The 15346-nt window shown below is 34.3% G+C and overlaps 2 protein-coding genes across 3 annotated transcripts in view; both read left to right on the forward strand.

The window, feature by feature from the left end:
- Positions 1-4381: 4381 nt before the first annotated feature.
- On the forward strand, positions 4382-6320 carry tmem230a (transmembrane protein 230a). 2 transcript variants are annotated; one of them, XM_016528608.1, is made up of 4 exons: positions 4382-4573; positions 5219-5398; positions 5484-5606; positions 5679-6320. In XM_016528608.1, exons 2-4 carry the CDS (start codon positions 5300-5302, stop codon positions 5817-5819), a joined length of 363 nt encoding a protein of 120 aa, XP_016384094.1. In that variant the 5' UTR covers positions 4382-4573; positions 5219-5299; the 3' UTR covers positions 5820-6320. The 2 variants fall into 2 exon arrangements, with proteins under 2 accessions (XP_016384094.1, XP_016384101.1); XM_016528615.1 differs by lacking the exon at positions 4382-4573 and adding an exon at positions 4831-4859.
- A 2348-nt stretch (positions 6321-8668) lies between these two features.
- LOC107720681 (protein turtle homolog A-like) overlaps positions 8669-15346 on the forward strand; it is a 31841-nt gene continuing 25163 nt past the window's right edge. Inside the window, exon 1 of the mRNA XM_016528470.1 lies at positions 8669-8917. The gene's annotated coding sequence lies outside the window, so the exon portion shown is untranslated. The remainder of the gene's footprint in view (positions 8918-15346) is intronic.

Here is a 15346-nt window from a genome sequence, read left to right on the forward strand (position 1 = left end):
AACAAAAGTCATGTTTTGTTGTAATCAGGTGTGCTGACTTTGAGTCTGTCTATCATCCATCTGGTGAGCCTGGCTAAATATACTGTGCCCAAAATGAGAGGGGTAATAATGATTTTATTATATTATTATACAGTGTAATGTTTGACAAATTATGAAACTGGACCGACCAAAAGGCTTCCTGTATTTTTGTTAGAATCAAAGGCATTTAAGGAGGAAGTTGTCACAATGGAAACTTATTTGAAAAAAATAAAAATAAAAAAATTAACGAGTTATGCAACATATATAAATATTTGATGATATTGTAATTATATAGGCCTATATGCAAATTCCTTCAAACTACAAATATATGTCAACATTTATACATGGCTGCTGAAAACAGTCACATGACCTTGGCGCCTCTGAAAGATGATAGGTGCGTTCGACTTGAAGCACGGCTACAGACGGCAGTCAATGAGAGTAGCCGCTTGCAGTTGGGGGCGGAGTTGAAAACGGAGCCGTCAAGCCGGACATTTCTGCTCCCGTTAGTTACGCTCTCGCGGTGTTTGTGCTGCGTTCGCAAATATGTTTATTCAACCAATCAAACAAACATTAAATTGCGTTTTTTTGTCTTCCTTCAGACTAAATATCCTTCTCAAAATTAACTGCACTTACCTTAATTCAGAACAACATCTGTAAAAGCGAATGAGTTTTATAAAACAATAACTAATGATCAAATTTGTTTTTGTCATACTAAGTTATAAGCATCATATAAGCATTATAAAGTTATATCATTTTAATTAGTGTCTTCTTAGCTTCTAATAGGCATAGCTATGTGTCAAAGATGTCAAGCTAGCAGCCTATACCAAGTTTTATCACGGCTGTCAGTGTAGAGACGGTTGCAACAACCCAGCATGCTGTCCCTTACCACAACATTGATGTAAAAACTTCCCATAACATTACATAATTGTAATTCTATGGATTAATAAAGAACCCTTTAAATAGTTAGGTATCTCTCCTTTTTATTTAAGTAAATAGGTTAAAAATCAGTTAGAGTAAGGTGGACTAATTTCCTTCACTCTCACCCTCTTACACGTCATCACACACACACACACACACACACACACACACACACACTTATTAAGTCAGTTACCTAAAATGGTAGATTTGTCTAATTTGAATTTGAAAAGTAAGACCGATTACAATTTGGTTAACTGCTAGTCAGTCAAACTAGTTCTTTAGACGCAGTCTTAGCATATGCAACTGGCCCCAGTTCAGTAAACTTTCACAGAAGTTAACAGAAGTAGGCTATTCTTAAATTTCAGTGTCTTGATTTTGATTACATTAATATTTTGTAGTTCAAATGTATTTTAATAATTAACCAAAACATCTGTGCACACATAAAATAAAGTAATTTCAAAATGATATTTAAGAATGAGTTTAATTACATTTTAATGAATGTTGCAACTGCCCCTGTGGACTGTTGCAACCATCCTGTTGTGGGCTCTGTTGCAACATTTGACTTTGTCTATTGAAGTATAAATTGTATGTATATTATCATATGTACACATGTTAGTGTGGGTGAGTAGCTGACAGATGTTGCTTTATTGTATTAAAATGTTGGCTTTCTAATACAAATAGTCTCTGAGAAACTAAAGGAAATGCGAAAAGTGTTGCAACTGTCCCCACTCTCCCCCTACTAATACTTTCATTTCACTTTTAAAAGATGAGTATATACAATGTAATCATTAAACAAACAAAAAAAATGTTTTCAAACATGTTTCAGTGTGTATAAAGACATATTAAATATATATATATATATATATATATATATATTTCTTTTTAGTAAATTTGCTACTTAACCTAATTATGACAACATTTATTTCAAGAATTTGAGACTTCTACTTAAACATTTCTTCTTTTTGCGACTTCCAAACAGTTACACAACCTACTTTGACTGACAAAGATGATCAAAGTGAATTTTAATTCAGAATGTTCTTAGAAGAGGGTTATTCAAGTCATTGTCTGTATCAATCGCATTTTTGATGTATTTCTGAATAACAATATATCTGAACTAAAAAAAAAAAAGAAGCATCACGTCATTGATACATGTGCATTTTAAAACTTAAGTGCTTTTTTGTGGGCCTCTTAGGTCTTCTTGTGTTGGTTTGATATGAAAGTTTCTAAGCACAATTTGTTTCTGCTTGAACAGTCGGTGGAGAACAGTATAATTCATCAGCACTGATCACTGACGTCCCTGAAGGTCAGCTTTGGTAATGAAAGTGAATGTCACAGCCAAAGAAAATAAATGATTTATGTGGCTATATGAAATGGCATTCCCGCCTGTGGCTGTGAATGTCGCTTTGTATTTCTTCAACTGTCCATTACTTTCTCTCGAAGATCCACCAGCATGATTTGTTTCATAATTCTTTCCACAATAATCCATGCCCTCAATCTATGACCAGAACAAGAAAAGTCCTCCGACTCTCCAAAGGTTATGTGTCTGTATTGTCATTGCATGAGAACATAAATTAGATGTCATGTCATTTCAGTAAGACTTTCTTTATAGGTTACATTGATGGTGTTCTTTAAGTGTTTGACTGCTGGTCCCCATCCATTTTCATTGTATGGAAAAGAGCAGCATTAACATTCAAAACATCTTCTTTTGTGTTCAACAGAAGACCATGTGTTTTGAATGACAAGAGAGTGTAAATAATTCATTTTCATTTCATTTTTTCCCCCTAAAACAAAGAAATGAAGAACACATGCACCCTCTTTTTCTTTTTGTTTATTTTTTGGCTACATGCACCATGTCCATCATAGAATGCTTATTCATGCAAGATCTTATGTCCATGAGCTTTTGTGTCTTTAAATCAAAACCGTGAACACTTCTGTTTTGTGTTTTACGTATTCCTCCTTGCCGTGCTTCATGCAGAATTTTAATGCGAGCATGACTGATTGCTTGCACTGACTTTGAATGCCTTGGCTCCCATCTCCTCCCTTGTTGTCACTTTAAATATTTAAGCTATTGAAGCACTTGCCTAAAAGCTGCAGTCTCAAGACGTGCTGCGAATGTTAAGGGTCCTTCATTGTTTAGTTGTAGGGTTACTTTGGAAGCCAGCCAACGTCAGCAGTTGCACAAACCATAAAGAATGAGGAAGGAATGAATCCTCCGCTTAGACGCTGACAAACAACAGATCAGATGAATGGGGTTTAGCGCCTGAGAAGTGTCTTGTACGGTGGCCGAGAAGTGCAAAATAAATCACAATTCTGAAAAAAACAAAAACAAATTACAAACGCAAATGCAAGCCTAAAAAACAAAATAACAATTCAGAAATCACAACAACAATTCAGAAAACACAATGACAAATTCGAATCACCGTAGTCTTGGCCTGTAGAAAATGCATCGGATCCAATGGATCCATTACAGAATATTAGAATAAACAAAAATACCAGTACATTGTCATAGTGCTATTCTCACTGTATTAAAAACATAAAATATGAGAGTTTACAGCATCATCTACACACCCACAGCCAGTTTAGCAGAAAGTTTATGAATGTATAATGAAATTATTTAGTGATATTATTTGGGGAAAATATCGTTAAATAAATGTCACAGGGGGGAGGCGGGGATGGGTTTGACTCGGTCCGTTCGCAGCGGGGCCCGGTGCGACCGCACCAGTTGCACTCCCCTAAGGACACCCCTGCGCACCACACACACACACACACACACACACACACGCAAAACCTACATGGTTGTTCAATTATATTGTATTTTTAGTAATAATTACATTTAATTTATTAATTATAATAATGTTTATGTATCATTATCATTTATAAGTTATTTTTAAATGTGTTATTATTATTATTATTCAGTTTAATCTAGTATTGAGATACACGAAAAAGCAGGTTGACTCTGAGTCATTTAAAGTTTATTTGTTTGTCTATTCTGTTTTTCTTACATTTATCTCTGAAGTATTTTTAACCGTCAAAAATACATATTATTCATATTTATTAATTGGTTTTCGTTCATTTGTAGATATTTTGCTGATATGCACTGTATTTTTACTTTTAATTATTAATTTAAAATAAATGTTAAATTATTTTTTTTTATTCATGTCATCATCATTCATTTATTTCACTTTTTGCATGTTTTTTCTGACATTTGACTTCTGAATTTATTAATTGTAATTATAATTTATTTTACTAATGTACTGTTTAAAATCGATTTAATATTTAATATTATTTAATATTCTTTAATATATAGAGCAAAAACGGTCATTTATTTATTTCCCTCTTTAAAATGATATCCTGTCATTTGCATAAGAAAGACGAGTTGCTATTGGCTGCCGCGGTTCTTCTTTCCTGCGCGCGCAGGTTGGAATGGGAATAAGGAAGTAAACAATGTCCGCAGAAGGATGAGCAGTGTTTTCATTGGAAGGCGGGCAAAGTTTTCGTAGTGCTGTGGAAGTAGCCGTTAAAAATCAACCCCGTCGGCTCGAAACGACATTACCCCGCGTCTCTGGTTATTTAGTGAAAGAATACATTCACTAAGCGTCTCTTAGTGAAATAATACATACTTGAAAGGCACGATCTGGTGAGTGTATGAACGCTTCTATAAACTGACCAATATCAAGCAGATACAGTCGGAAACAGCAATACAAGATGTATGACTCAAGTCTGTATAAATAACCTCTTGGATGTGTATTCTAATGATATAATAGCTGCTATTAATTAATTACCTAGCTTGAGACAATAGCCTATCAACAGAATGTTATCAAATTACTGTATTTGAAATTTAATGTGGACTGGAATTTAGACAGTAAACATGACAGTCTGAAAATGATAGAATACAAGAATACATACTTGAAAGGCACGATCTGGTGAGTGTATGAACGCTTCTATAAACTGACCAATATCAAGCAGATACAGTTGGAAACAGCAATACAAGATGTATGACTCAAGTCTGTATAAATAACCTCTTGGATGTGTATTCTAATGATATAATAGCTGCTATTAATTAATTACCTAGCTTGAGACAATAGCCTATCAACAGAATGTTATCAAATTACTGTATTTGAAATTTAATGTGGACTGGAATTTAGACAGTAAACATGACAGTCTGAAAATGATAGAATACAAATCTAACATGAGTTTTCTACTGCACTATTGTGATGCATGTACCGTTACTGTATTATAAGTTAAAACTTTCTTTCTGCTCTCGCACAATAAACCACATCAGGAGCGGATACTCTCTCAGATAATCACGGTATAGTTTGCTACTCTTCATCATCTTCAAGTGCCAGTAAGCCTAAACATCATCATGATGGCAACTCGGAACAACACAGCCAGTGCTGCTCCAAACAATAAGGTGAAATACTCCAGGCTGGCAGATAGTGATGAAGGCTACATTGATCTACAGGTGAGAAAAACTGATGTAGGAAAATATATAAATTGTATTATATATGTATTGTTTGTAGCATAAATGAATAAACACTGTTTTATAGTTCAAGAAAACACCACCTAAAGTACCCTACAAGGCTATTGCCCTGGCAACGTTCCTATTTCTGGTTGGCTCTGTATTGATTGTTGTTGGATCCCTTCTTTTGGCAGGATACATTAATGTCATGGTGAGTAAACAAAACTGCAGTATTGTAAATATCTGTCAGTATGTTAGACAGTAATGTATGGTCTTGTTGTAGTACCCAGATCGCACGATTCCCGTTCTCATCATCGGCATACTGATCTTTCTTCCCGGATTCTATCATCTGCGGATTGCTTATTATGCTTCCAAGGGTTACCGTGGTTATTCTTACGATGACATCCCAGATTTTGACGACTAAATGGATCTAGTCATACCGAATGCTGTTACTTATATGTGTTTTCTGCAGATGTTGCATGATTTGCCTTTAGACTTTCATTCTCTGTTTACTCCGAGTTTCTCTGGGAGAGAAACTGTGGCACACTGTGCTTTATTGAGCTGAATATTGTTATTTTACCAAAAGAAAAAAGAAGTGCAATATTAAGCAAAATAGAGTATTTATTTAGCTAAATACATAAAAGGCCAACAAGAAATATGCTGATATTTTCGTAGCTTTTATAAAACTTGAAAAAGTATTGTTTTAAAAGCTAGAAAATGTATGTATCTGTAATGGAGCATGTTATTTACTGTATATACACTATATCAGTCAAATGTTTGGACACAAATTAGATTTGTATGCCAAAGATGAAAATAATATACTTTTTTTTTTTTTTTAACTGGATAAGTTAGTCTGGAAAGTGATGAAAAGTAGCCAAAAAGTAATGTACATGCCCTAAAAAAGTAATGTATTTATTTCATACTAAGTATGACTACTAAGTTCTAATCTATTAACATATTTACTGACATATGCTCGGGACTTACTGATATAACAATTATAATTTGGAGTACTACTTATGCACAATGCACATTTCTAAGCCTAAAATGTGTTTTAATATCACTGTTGATGAGGATCGTATGGTCTTTGAATAAGATCGGTCTTTAAATGCAAGATATTTAAAGTGTACCTGAAGTATACTTGCATTAGTTCCACTTCAGCACAATCAAATATACTTCAGTATCTTTAATTGGACTTCAGCACTACTTCTGCACAATTAATGTGCATTAGGTACAAAATTAGTTGTTCCAGTTTAGCAGACTTTACATATACCAGTTTAGTATACTAAAAGTACAATTGCAGGGTATATTTTATTAAGTACATAAATATGTAAATGTATTTGTAGTTTACTTAGCATGAAATAAATGTATTTCAAATACATTTTAGTATATTTATTTTTCACTAGGGTGGGAACTTCTGTATTGTTTAAAAAGTATCCCAGGACGCACATCATGTAGTCCTGAGTATGCAGAGCTAGAATCTAGGCAAAAAGTGGTGACTTTGAGGGGGAAAAAAGCATGATAGATGTAAGATATTTATGTTGTTTCCCTTTTTTGCTTACTACATTTTCCCATATACTTCTGTTTGTGTTCCCATGCTTGCATGTTTGTTATTTTGTAGTTTTATTGACCTAACCATTATTTTAAAGTGTGGAAAATAGTAATATTGAGCAGATGTGTTCAAACCTTTGACTGGTAGTTGCAGTATTGTTTTTGTGGAATAAACCGTTTTATTCAGTCTTCTCTTTGGTTTGAAAATGCTTGAAGGAAGTATGTTTGCCTTCTTGTGCTTCTGATTTCTGAGGGAACAAAAAGTTGTATTTTGAGATCCACTAAAGGTTATGAGAAGTGTACATTTTTTGATAGCTTTTTTTTTTTGTATTAAATATTTATGTATGTTGATATGCTTTTTTTTAAGTTAAGCAAAACGGAAGAGTACATTTATGAATTAAGATTTTTGTTTTCAAAACTATATAATATATATCGGAAATGACCGATTAGACACTTATAATGGTATACAATAAACCATACTTCTCTTTTGGTAGAGACTTTAATAGAATATTAAAAATTAAACTTTTATTGAATGGATGATCTGCATTTGTGTAAATGTGAAGTATACGACAGGAGGCACAGAAATGGGTAGCCAACAAAACAAGGTGCTGCACTTGACCTTCAGTTTTCAGGGTTATTGAACCGGAGGTAATATCAGCCTTAACATCTTTCTTTATGTATCCTTTTTGTCTCAAAACCGTTTTTTTTTTCCAATGTTAAAACTAGATATTGTTTGCAGAATTAATCATGCAACATAAGGAGGATATTGATAGCATATTGTTGTTTGAAGCATTTATTGAATACATACTGTTTCACATAGTATTAAAAAGTATATACTGTGAAATAAGCAGCAAGGTAGTGTTCCTTTCAAAGATGCCTCCTGTCCTGAAGAGAAAACACAAGAATTCACTGCCCTCTAGTGGTCAGTAGTTCAAAGTGTTGGAACTACGAAATAACACGTGATCTGCCACCGCTAGGGGTCCCACAAACTACTGTTTGATCCTGTAAATAAGACACTATGCCAAGCCGAACTTTGAAGACTGTTGCGGTGTAGTACTAATATATAATAGGCCTATAATAATAATTATTACTATTATTATTAACCGTGATAATAAATAATAATAGTAATAATCATTACTGTTCAGAAGAAGACGAAGTTTGTCTTGGATTATGTTCTTATGAATTTTATTGCAGGTGTAGCAGAGTAGAAATTGTAGTGTGTGTTTGTGTTTTACATTACAACACTTCATGGTTTAGTTGCATTGAAATTCATGGCAACACCCATGACACATTTTCACTTAATTTCACTACCATATTATCCAACCCACATTCTAAGCCAGCTCTTGTCATGAGTCGTCTCAGTAGTGATTTCCGTGTGCCCAGATGTCAAATTGACCAAAGTACAACATCAGACACACCTCTGTATTATGAGGTCAGACGGAGTTAAATACCCTATGCCTGTAAAAAATGTAGGGCTGATGAATAAAACGTTTTTCTGTATTATATGCCAGCTGCCTTTCAACCTGTAAAACATTTAACATTTTAAATGATCCTTTGATATTAAAACACATTCGTTCTTCAGACGTGACAGCTGGTTATGTGTAAATGTGTGTGCTGGTCCATTTGTTTGTCCGTGTACTCTGCGCATGCGCGCCTGTGTTTGCATGGGTTTGGTGAAGCAGCAGCGGGAGGAGTGAGTGAACTCAAGAGGTGCACTGATGCGCGAGCGCAACCCTCCCATAGAGACTAACTTTACGCGCTTGGTTTTCTTCACTACATTCATAGACACAAGAGGAAAGTGAAATATTATTGCCCAGTGTTGTGAAGTTGTCCCTGAGAATTTGATTATGATATGGAATTAACGCTGAGAGAGTAAGAGTATTAGTTCTTCTGGAATAATTCTACGCGTAGTATTTTTCCGTCATCAACTCAAAACAGCGCTGCTTACTACAGCTGCTAGATGAAGTGATACAGGTGAGTATATAAACAACAGCTCACTCTGATTTACAAGTTCCGTTCTTTAAGATAGACTAGGTTGGAAAGAAGAAACATTTCTAGATTAGAAATTGAATGTAATAAAAAAAAAAAACATTTTTAATTGTGCGTTTTGTGTAATCCTAAAACCGAATGAGCGGTAATTACAGCACCATTTAATTAAGAGTAAGTTTAAGTCACTTGTAGCCTATTTAAGCGCAGTATCTTTAATAAGTTACGTTCACTGGTCACGGTACACTTCATCTATGGTTTACATACAGTTTCATCATGTGATGCAAACAGTAAAAAAACGTATTACTTAAATACAGTAGAGTACTGTTAAAATTGGCTGTAAATTAACGGCAATTTCTTAAACGGCAAAATATTGCCCAGAATGCATTGTTTTCTACAGCACATTACTGTTTTAATGGAAAACAGTACATTACTGTCAGATTTGGCCGTTATTTTACAGCACTTTTTTTTACAGTCTATCTATCTATCTATCTGTCTATCTATCTATCTATCTATTTATTCGGTTTTATACAGGCTAACACACAGAATAATGTTTATTTGCCAAACTTAAGTTGTATTATATTGCCAGCAACATTTATATGCTGATTTGGGTTTATTGTCTATTTATTTATTTATTTATTTTTTATTTGTTGTTGTTGTTGTTGATAGTGTGTTTGTTTGAGAAGTGGGGGATTTATTTAAGGTTTGACTGTTAGCGAGGACAAATTAAAGGGTTTTGTTGCCTCTGCAAGGGGTCCAAGTGGATTTGTGGGGGCAGGTCAAGCAGATTTGCCAACATCTACCCAGTATAGTGTTTTATAATATCCAAAAGAGGCTTGTTAGTTGTTGTAGATCAATTTCTGACCTGTTCATCTATAGTGTAACATAGGGTGAATTCAGGTTGATGGCTGATTGGGACACTTTTTCCCAGTCATTTCAATGACAAAAAGTATCATTCAAACTGAATTCATTCCTACATTTGGACGTTTAATCTTTTTAGTTTTTTTCTTTTGGGTTAGGTAACTCATTGAATTGCCGTTATTGAAGTTCATTAAGCGTTCATTCATCAAACTTCCCTAATTGAGTGTAAACAATCCTTATTGAGTGTAAACAGTCCTTATTGAGTGTAAATAATGGCTGTGACAATGGATTTTCCTTTTCATCAAATGTTAGCCCAGTGTGACTCACGTGTAGATCCGGAGTCAGTCGCATGCGTAATGTAGTCAAATTCATAGTATACCACAGTGTATTCGCTGGTCAGAGACATCATTCTTATTTACAGTGATATTAAACTCACTTTTTCCAGGCTCACTGCAAGCCAGATTATCCTGGATTACACTGAGTCTCTGTGTCTGATCTGTCATGAATCAGTCAGCATTCATGCACAGCACCATGCAGTGTATGGATTATGATGCTTGCATATGCAATGGTGTTATAACATTATCATTACGGAAAATCTGTAATCAACACTGTCAAGGATATGGCACTTTCTCTCTTCATCAAATGGCTGATGACGTTTTTTGAGGGTTTGACACTTTTGAATTTATACGTGCTTATTTCTGTCACTGTTTGCACCACTGCAGGAATTTGCATGTTGGTGAAGACTTTTGGGTTGACTGAATATTTTTTCCTCATACAAACAGTGATCTCATTCCATTTGTTTTTTAGATCATTTTAACTGGTTTATAGTAGACTAAAGCAATCCACCTATAGCAGCTAAATCTCTATTATCATTCTAAAATGTGTTTGGATGGTTTTTTTTTTAAGTGCACATCTGGCTGCATCATCTATTGAGTTCATAAAAAGGCTTTTGTTAAAGCTTTGTAAAATAAGGAAAGTGGGTTAACATTTCTGACCTCCACAAATCAATGGTTAGTCCATTTGGCTGATTAAATCCGTGAGCTCTGGTGTAGCTGCGATCACGTCAGCAGGGAATCTGCTCTGAGCCTCAGAGTTTCAGGTCCAGCTGTTACAAATGATCTGTTTATTTGCTCCAGTGAACAAATGCGTTTGTAAAGTAGGACTCACTTTCACGGGATGACGTGACTACTGTTTTAAAGGCTTTCAAAGAGTAAATAGTTCTGTCGCAGGTTGCTAGTGTGGACGTTCCTTGTTTGTTTCATTCTTTACAATGTTTTTTGTGCTTCGTTGTGCTTGCTTTGCCACATCTGAGAGGAACGCAGTCGTGTGAGGCTTTGTTACATCTCTGGCCTCATTTAAAGTCAACATGAAGCCCCCTTAGAATCTCATTTTACTTCCATGAAATGAAACAGGATATTCAATGACACAATATTACAAATGAGCAATTTAAACATCAAAAGTGGGTGTTATGTAGAGTTCTGCAGAGATGACGTATTTTTGTAGGGCAACTCAGAAATTAGCATCATTCTGGTTCCCTGGACAAAAACCCAGTAGGATTTTTCCATTGGCTTTTTGGATTATTGCTGTATTGTTCATCATGATAATCTTCACAAATTAACACTACTTTTATGAATTTTGAAATACGATCACCAGAGGTAAAAGCTATAGGCTATATATATAGATATTGCTTAAACAGTCACTAAATGTGTGGCCTAAGTGACGTCAGCAGAAAAAGAAAGTTGGAATTACACATTTTTACAGTCACAATTAGACTGGAAAACACGTTACAAAAGTTAATAGTGTAGTAGTGTAATAGTGTAAGTTTGATTTATTGTTGACTTTAAGAACAAATTTACTCTATTCATGCTTAAAATATTGGCCTAACACTCCTTTATCTGATATGTTAGAATATTTTTTTTTACAGCCCAGCTTGATTAAACAAAATTTCTGAATTTTATTGTCATCCTTTTCTACTTGAATGCAGTATAGGTCAGATATGAATAATTGAATGACTGGTGATCCTTTTGCATTAAGCTTAAGCTTGTAATGAATGGGCTATATTTAGCTTTCACGCTCGATTTGGCCCAGTTCCTTCTCATCACAGCCAGATTTATAGACTGAGAGAAATTTGTGACACGAGTTCAACCAGTCCTTTGTAAACCCCAAAAATGAATGGACGACTGAATTGAACTCTTTCAGTGTCTTAAATTAGCATATCCTACAATATGGTCCCAGTTTAGTGTCATTTGAAGACAGAAAATGGTATAATTCAACATTTGCTCACTGGTTAGACAAAATTTATAATAGTCAAGTACTGTAAGTCTGTAACCCTTGCCCCCAAAGGTTAATAAATTGGATTTTACTGCCGCTTATTGAAACTACAACAGTAAATCAAAAAGACAGCCTTTGTGTGCTTGGTAATTTATGTAGGACTTTGGTCTAGCTGGGATGGTGCTAAGATGTTGCTAACGTTCCCATTAAGATTGAACAATAATTAACATTATTTCTCGGTGTTTTGTGAATGTTTAAAATGATCAGATTTTAAATGTGTTAAAAAAAAAATCTCGAACCTTAGAGAAAGCATTAAGGGAATGTTCCATTTGATCATTTTGCAGACATTATGGGAAGGTTACTTTTGAGTGTTCTCTAAATGTTTTGAAACAAGTAGTAAGTAGCAACATTTAAAGAAAGTTAGACAAAAATTTTTTTCCATGAATGATGTATAAAGAACATTAGCCAAAGGTCTGGGAACGGGCAGAAAACAGTAGAAGAGCGCTTACCTACCAGCTTTTGTCAGAAAAAAACAAGTTTTTCAGCATCCCATAGAGCTGATGCATTGCATTTTACAACATACAAGGAAGGGATGGTGCTAAGATGTTGCTAACGTTCCCATTAAGATTGAAAACATTATTTCTCAGTGTTTTGTGAATGTTTAAAATGATCAGATTTTAAATGTGTTAAAAAAAAATTCTCGAACCTTAGAGAAAGCATTAAGGGAATGTTCCATTTGATCATTTTGCAGACATTATGGGAAGGTTACTTTTGAGTGTTCTCTAAATGTTTTGAAACAAGTAGTAAGTAGCAACATTTAAAGAAAGTTAGACAAAAATTTTTTTCCATGAATGATGTATAAAGAACATTAGCCAAAGGTCTGGGAACGGGCAGAAAACAGTAGAAGAGCGCTTACCTACCAGCTTTTGTCAGAAAAAAACAAGTTTTTCAGCATCCCATAGAGCTGATGCATTGCATTTTACAACATACAAGGAAGTACTACTTAATTACTCAAGTTCTCATGATTTTTGTACCACAAGTACTCTAAACTGTTGAATAGACGCTAACAAAGTAAACGGACTGGTAGCCGAGTGTGTGGTGAGAAACGTGTGACCTGTGGCATTGTCTTGGGACCCCTTTCAGGAGTCTTTAAGAATGGTTCTCCCTCATTGCATGGGTATAATGAGCAGGCGTATGCATTGTGCGCTGGTGCGTAGCGCACAGGCTCACAGTCAGCTAAGTGGAGCACTAGCTTTACACTTTGCACGAGTCACACGCTTTAGTATCTCCAGCGGCACCCAACAGACCTATTGCTTCTTGATGTGTTAATGATTTACCAGAAACGATGATGGGGGTTGGTCATGTGATGAGAGTGATGCGAGACACTATGATCCAAAAGCGCACCTTTTGTTAATAAAAGTTACATTTTTTCGTTTAATATAAGTGAGTTTGTCTTTATTGATGCTCTGTTTTCATTAAACAAATAAATACAAATAAATAAAACAATGAACCACAAACTAAGCATTTGTTTTAAAAGAGGGAAAAGAAAGACCTTATTTATTTGGGTTACAACGCAAGTAGGCTATAGCCTATCCGTCTTATTCATTTTGTTAATAAAAGTTAGATGTTTAATATAGGCCTATGCGAATTTGCCATTGTACTATTTTATGGCTGATGTGTTTTTATTAATAGGCTAATAATGAACCACAAACTACGATTGTTTTAAAGAAAGGGGAAATCCAAAGACTATATTTTCCTTATTCATATTGTTAATAAAAGTTCAAAGTTTAATATAAGTGAATTTGTCATCGTACTGTTTTATTGTATAGCCTTTTTTTATTAATAATATTAATAATAATAATGAGCCACAACCTAAGCATTCGTTTGAAGTAAGGGGAAAATCCAAAAACCTTTTATTTATTTGTTACAACGCGGGTAACGTATGTCTTATTCATTCTGTTAATAAACGTTTTATGTTAAATATAAGCTACTTTGTCATTGTAGCATTGCTGATGTTGTGTGTGTTTTTTTTTATTAAGAGTAATACTGAATCAATTTAATTTTGTTCCAAGAATAGGAAAGATCTTACATTAAAGATCAAAATAAGCGCTGCATATGCGAGAATGCGAGACTGGTTGCTGCTGAGCAAATAGAAGTTCTCGATCTTTCTCTTCTGTATTTTTGCAATGGCTGTAGAAATGGTTGTTAATTCTTGTTTTGGGTACGGCACAGACATGTTAGAGTACAATAATAGGATCAATACAATAGTATGATCAAAAAGTCATGGCAACTTCCTAGTTCAGTTTAAGTTGAAACAACTTTCACAATCAATTTGATTCAACTTAATTCATGTTTTACTGTTGCTTATTGTCATTGTAGGCTTAGGCTACTTTTTTCTATGAATTTTAATGAATATACAAATTAATAAAATTATTTTTAGTTTTTTTTTTGGACAAATTTTTCATTTATTTATTTTTAACACCGCACCACCAGCCCCCCCATTTTTTCTTGGGCTACACGCCAGTGGGTGCTGCAGCACCCTCAGCACCCCTACTTCCCGCGGTAATGGAGAGGTGTCAGTGAATAAATGGGAAAACAAGTTTGTTACTTATTTGAAAAAGTAACTCAGATATCTTCTTGTCAATTTAAAAGTAATACATTACCAGTTACTTGAAAAAAGTAATCTGATTACGTAGCTCGCATTACTTGTAATTAGGGCTGGACAATAATTCAATATCAATATGTATCGCGATATAATTTTTTTCAATAACAGTGATATGATTTTTAAACACATTTCCGATATTTCGATATACATTACCAGTTTCCCATACATTGATTTATTTATGCCGTAAAAGATTTATATTTCAGATAAATAGTGTTCATATCGATATCGGAATTATATCGTATCGACCGAAATTAAGAAATATATCGTGATATCAATTTTGGCCATATCGTCCAGCCCTACTTGTAATGCGTTACCTCCAACACTGGTCTTGAAGTGTGGCATGCGTTTTTATGTAGTAAAATGTGTTTTTCTTTGTCTCTTACACTTACAATATTGGTCAACACCATCAAATTTAATATATATATATATATATATATTAGAGATTTTAAAACAAAGGGCTTTTCAGTGGAATTAGATCATAATGCAAATGTTTAATTTTGCATAGATACGTAATAAATGAGAGAGGCTTTCAGTAGTTACAGTGTATTTAATCATATTTACAGCTGGGAAACTAAATTTAATTGGCTTACACAGCCAGGAGCGTCCTCTCATGAACTTAA

This window comes from Sinocyclocheilus rhinocerous, unplaced genomic scaffold (assembly GCF_001515625.1).
Source record: "Sinocyclocheilus rhinocerous isolate Xijiao unplaced genomic scaffold, SAMN03320098_v1.1 scaffold132, whole genome shotgun sequence".
Classification (NCBI taxonomy): Eukaryota; Metazoa; Chordata; class Actinopteri; order Cypriniformes; family Cyprinidae; genus Sinocyclocheilus; species Sinocyclocheilus rhinocerous.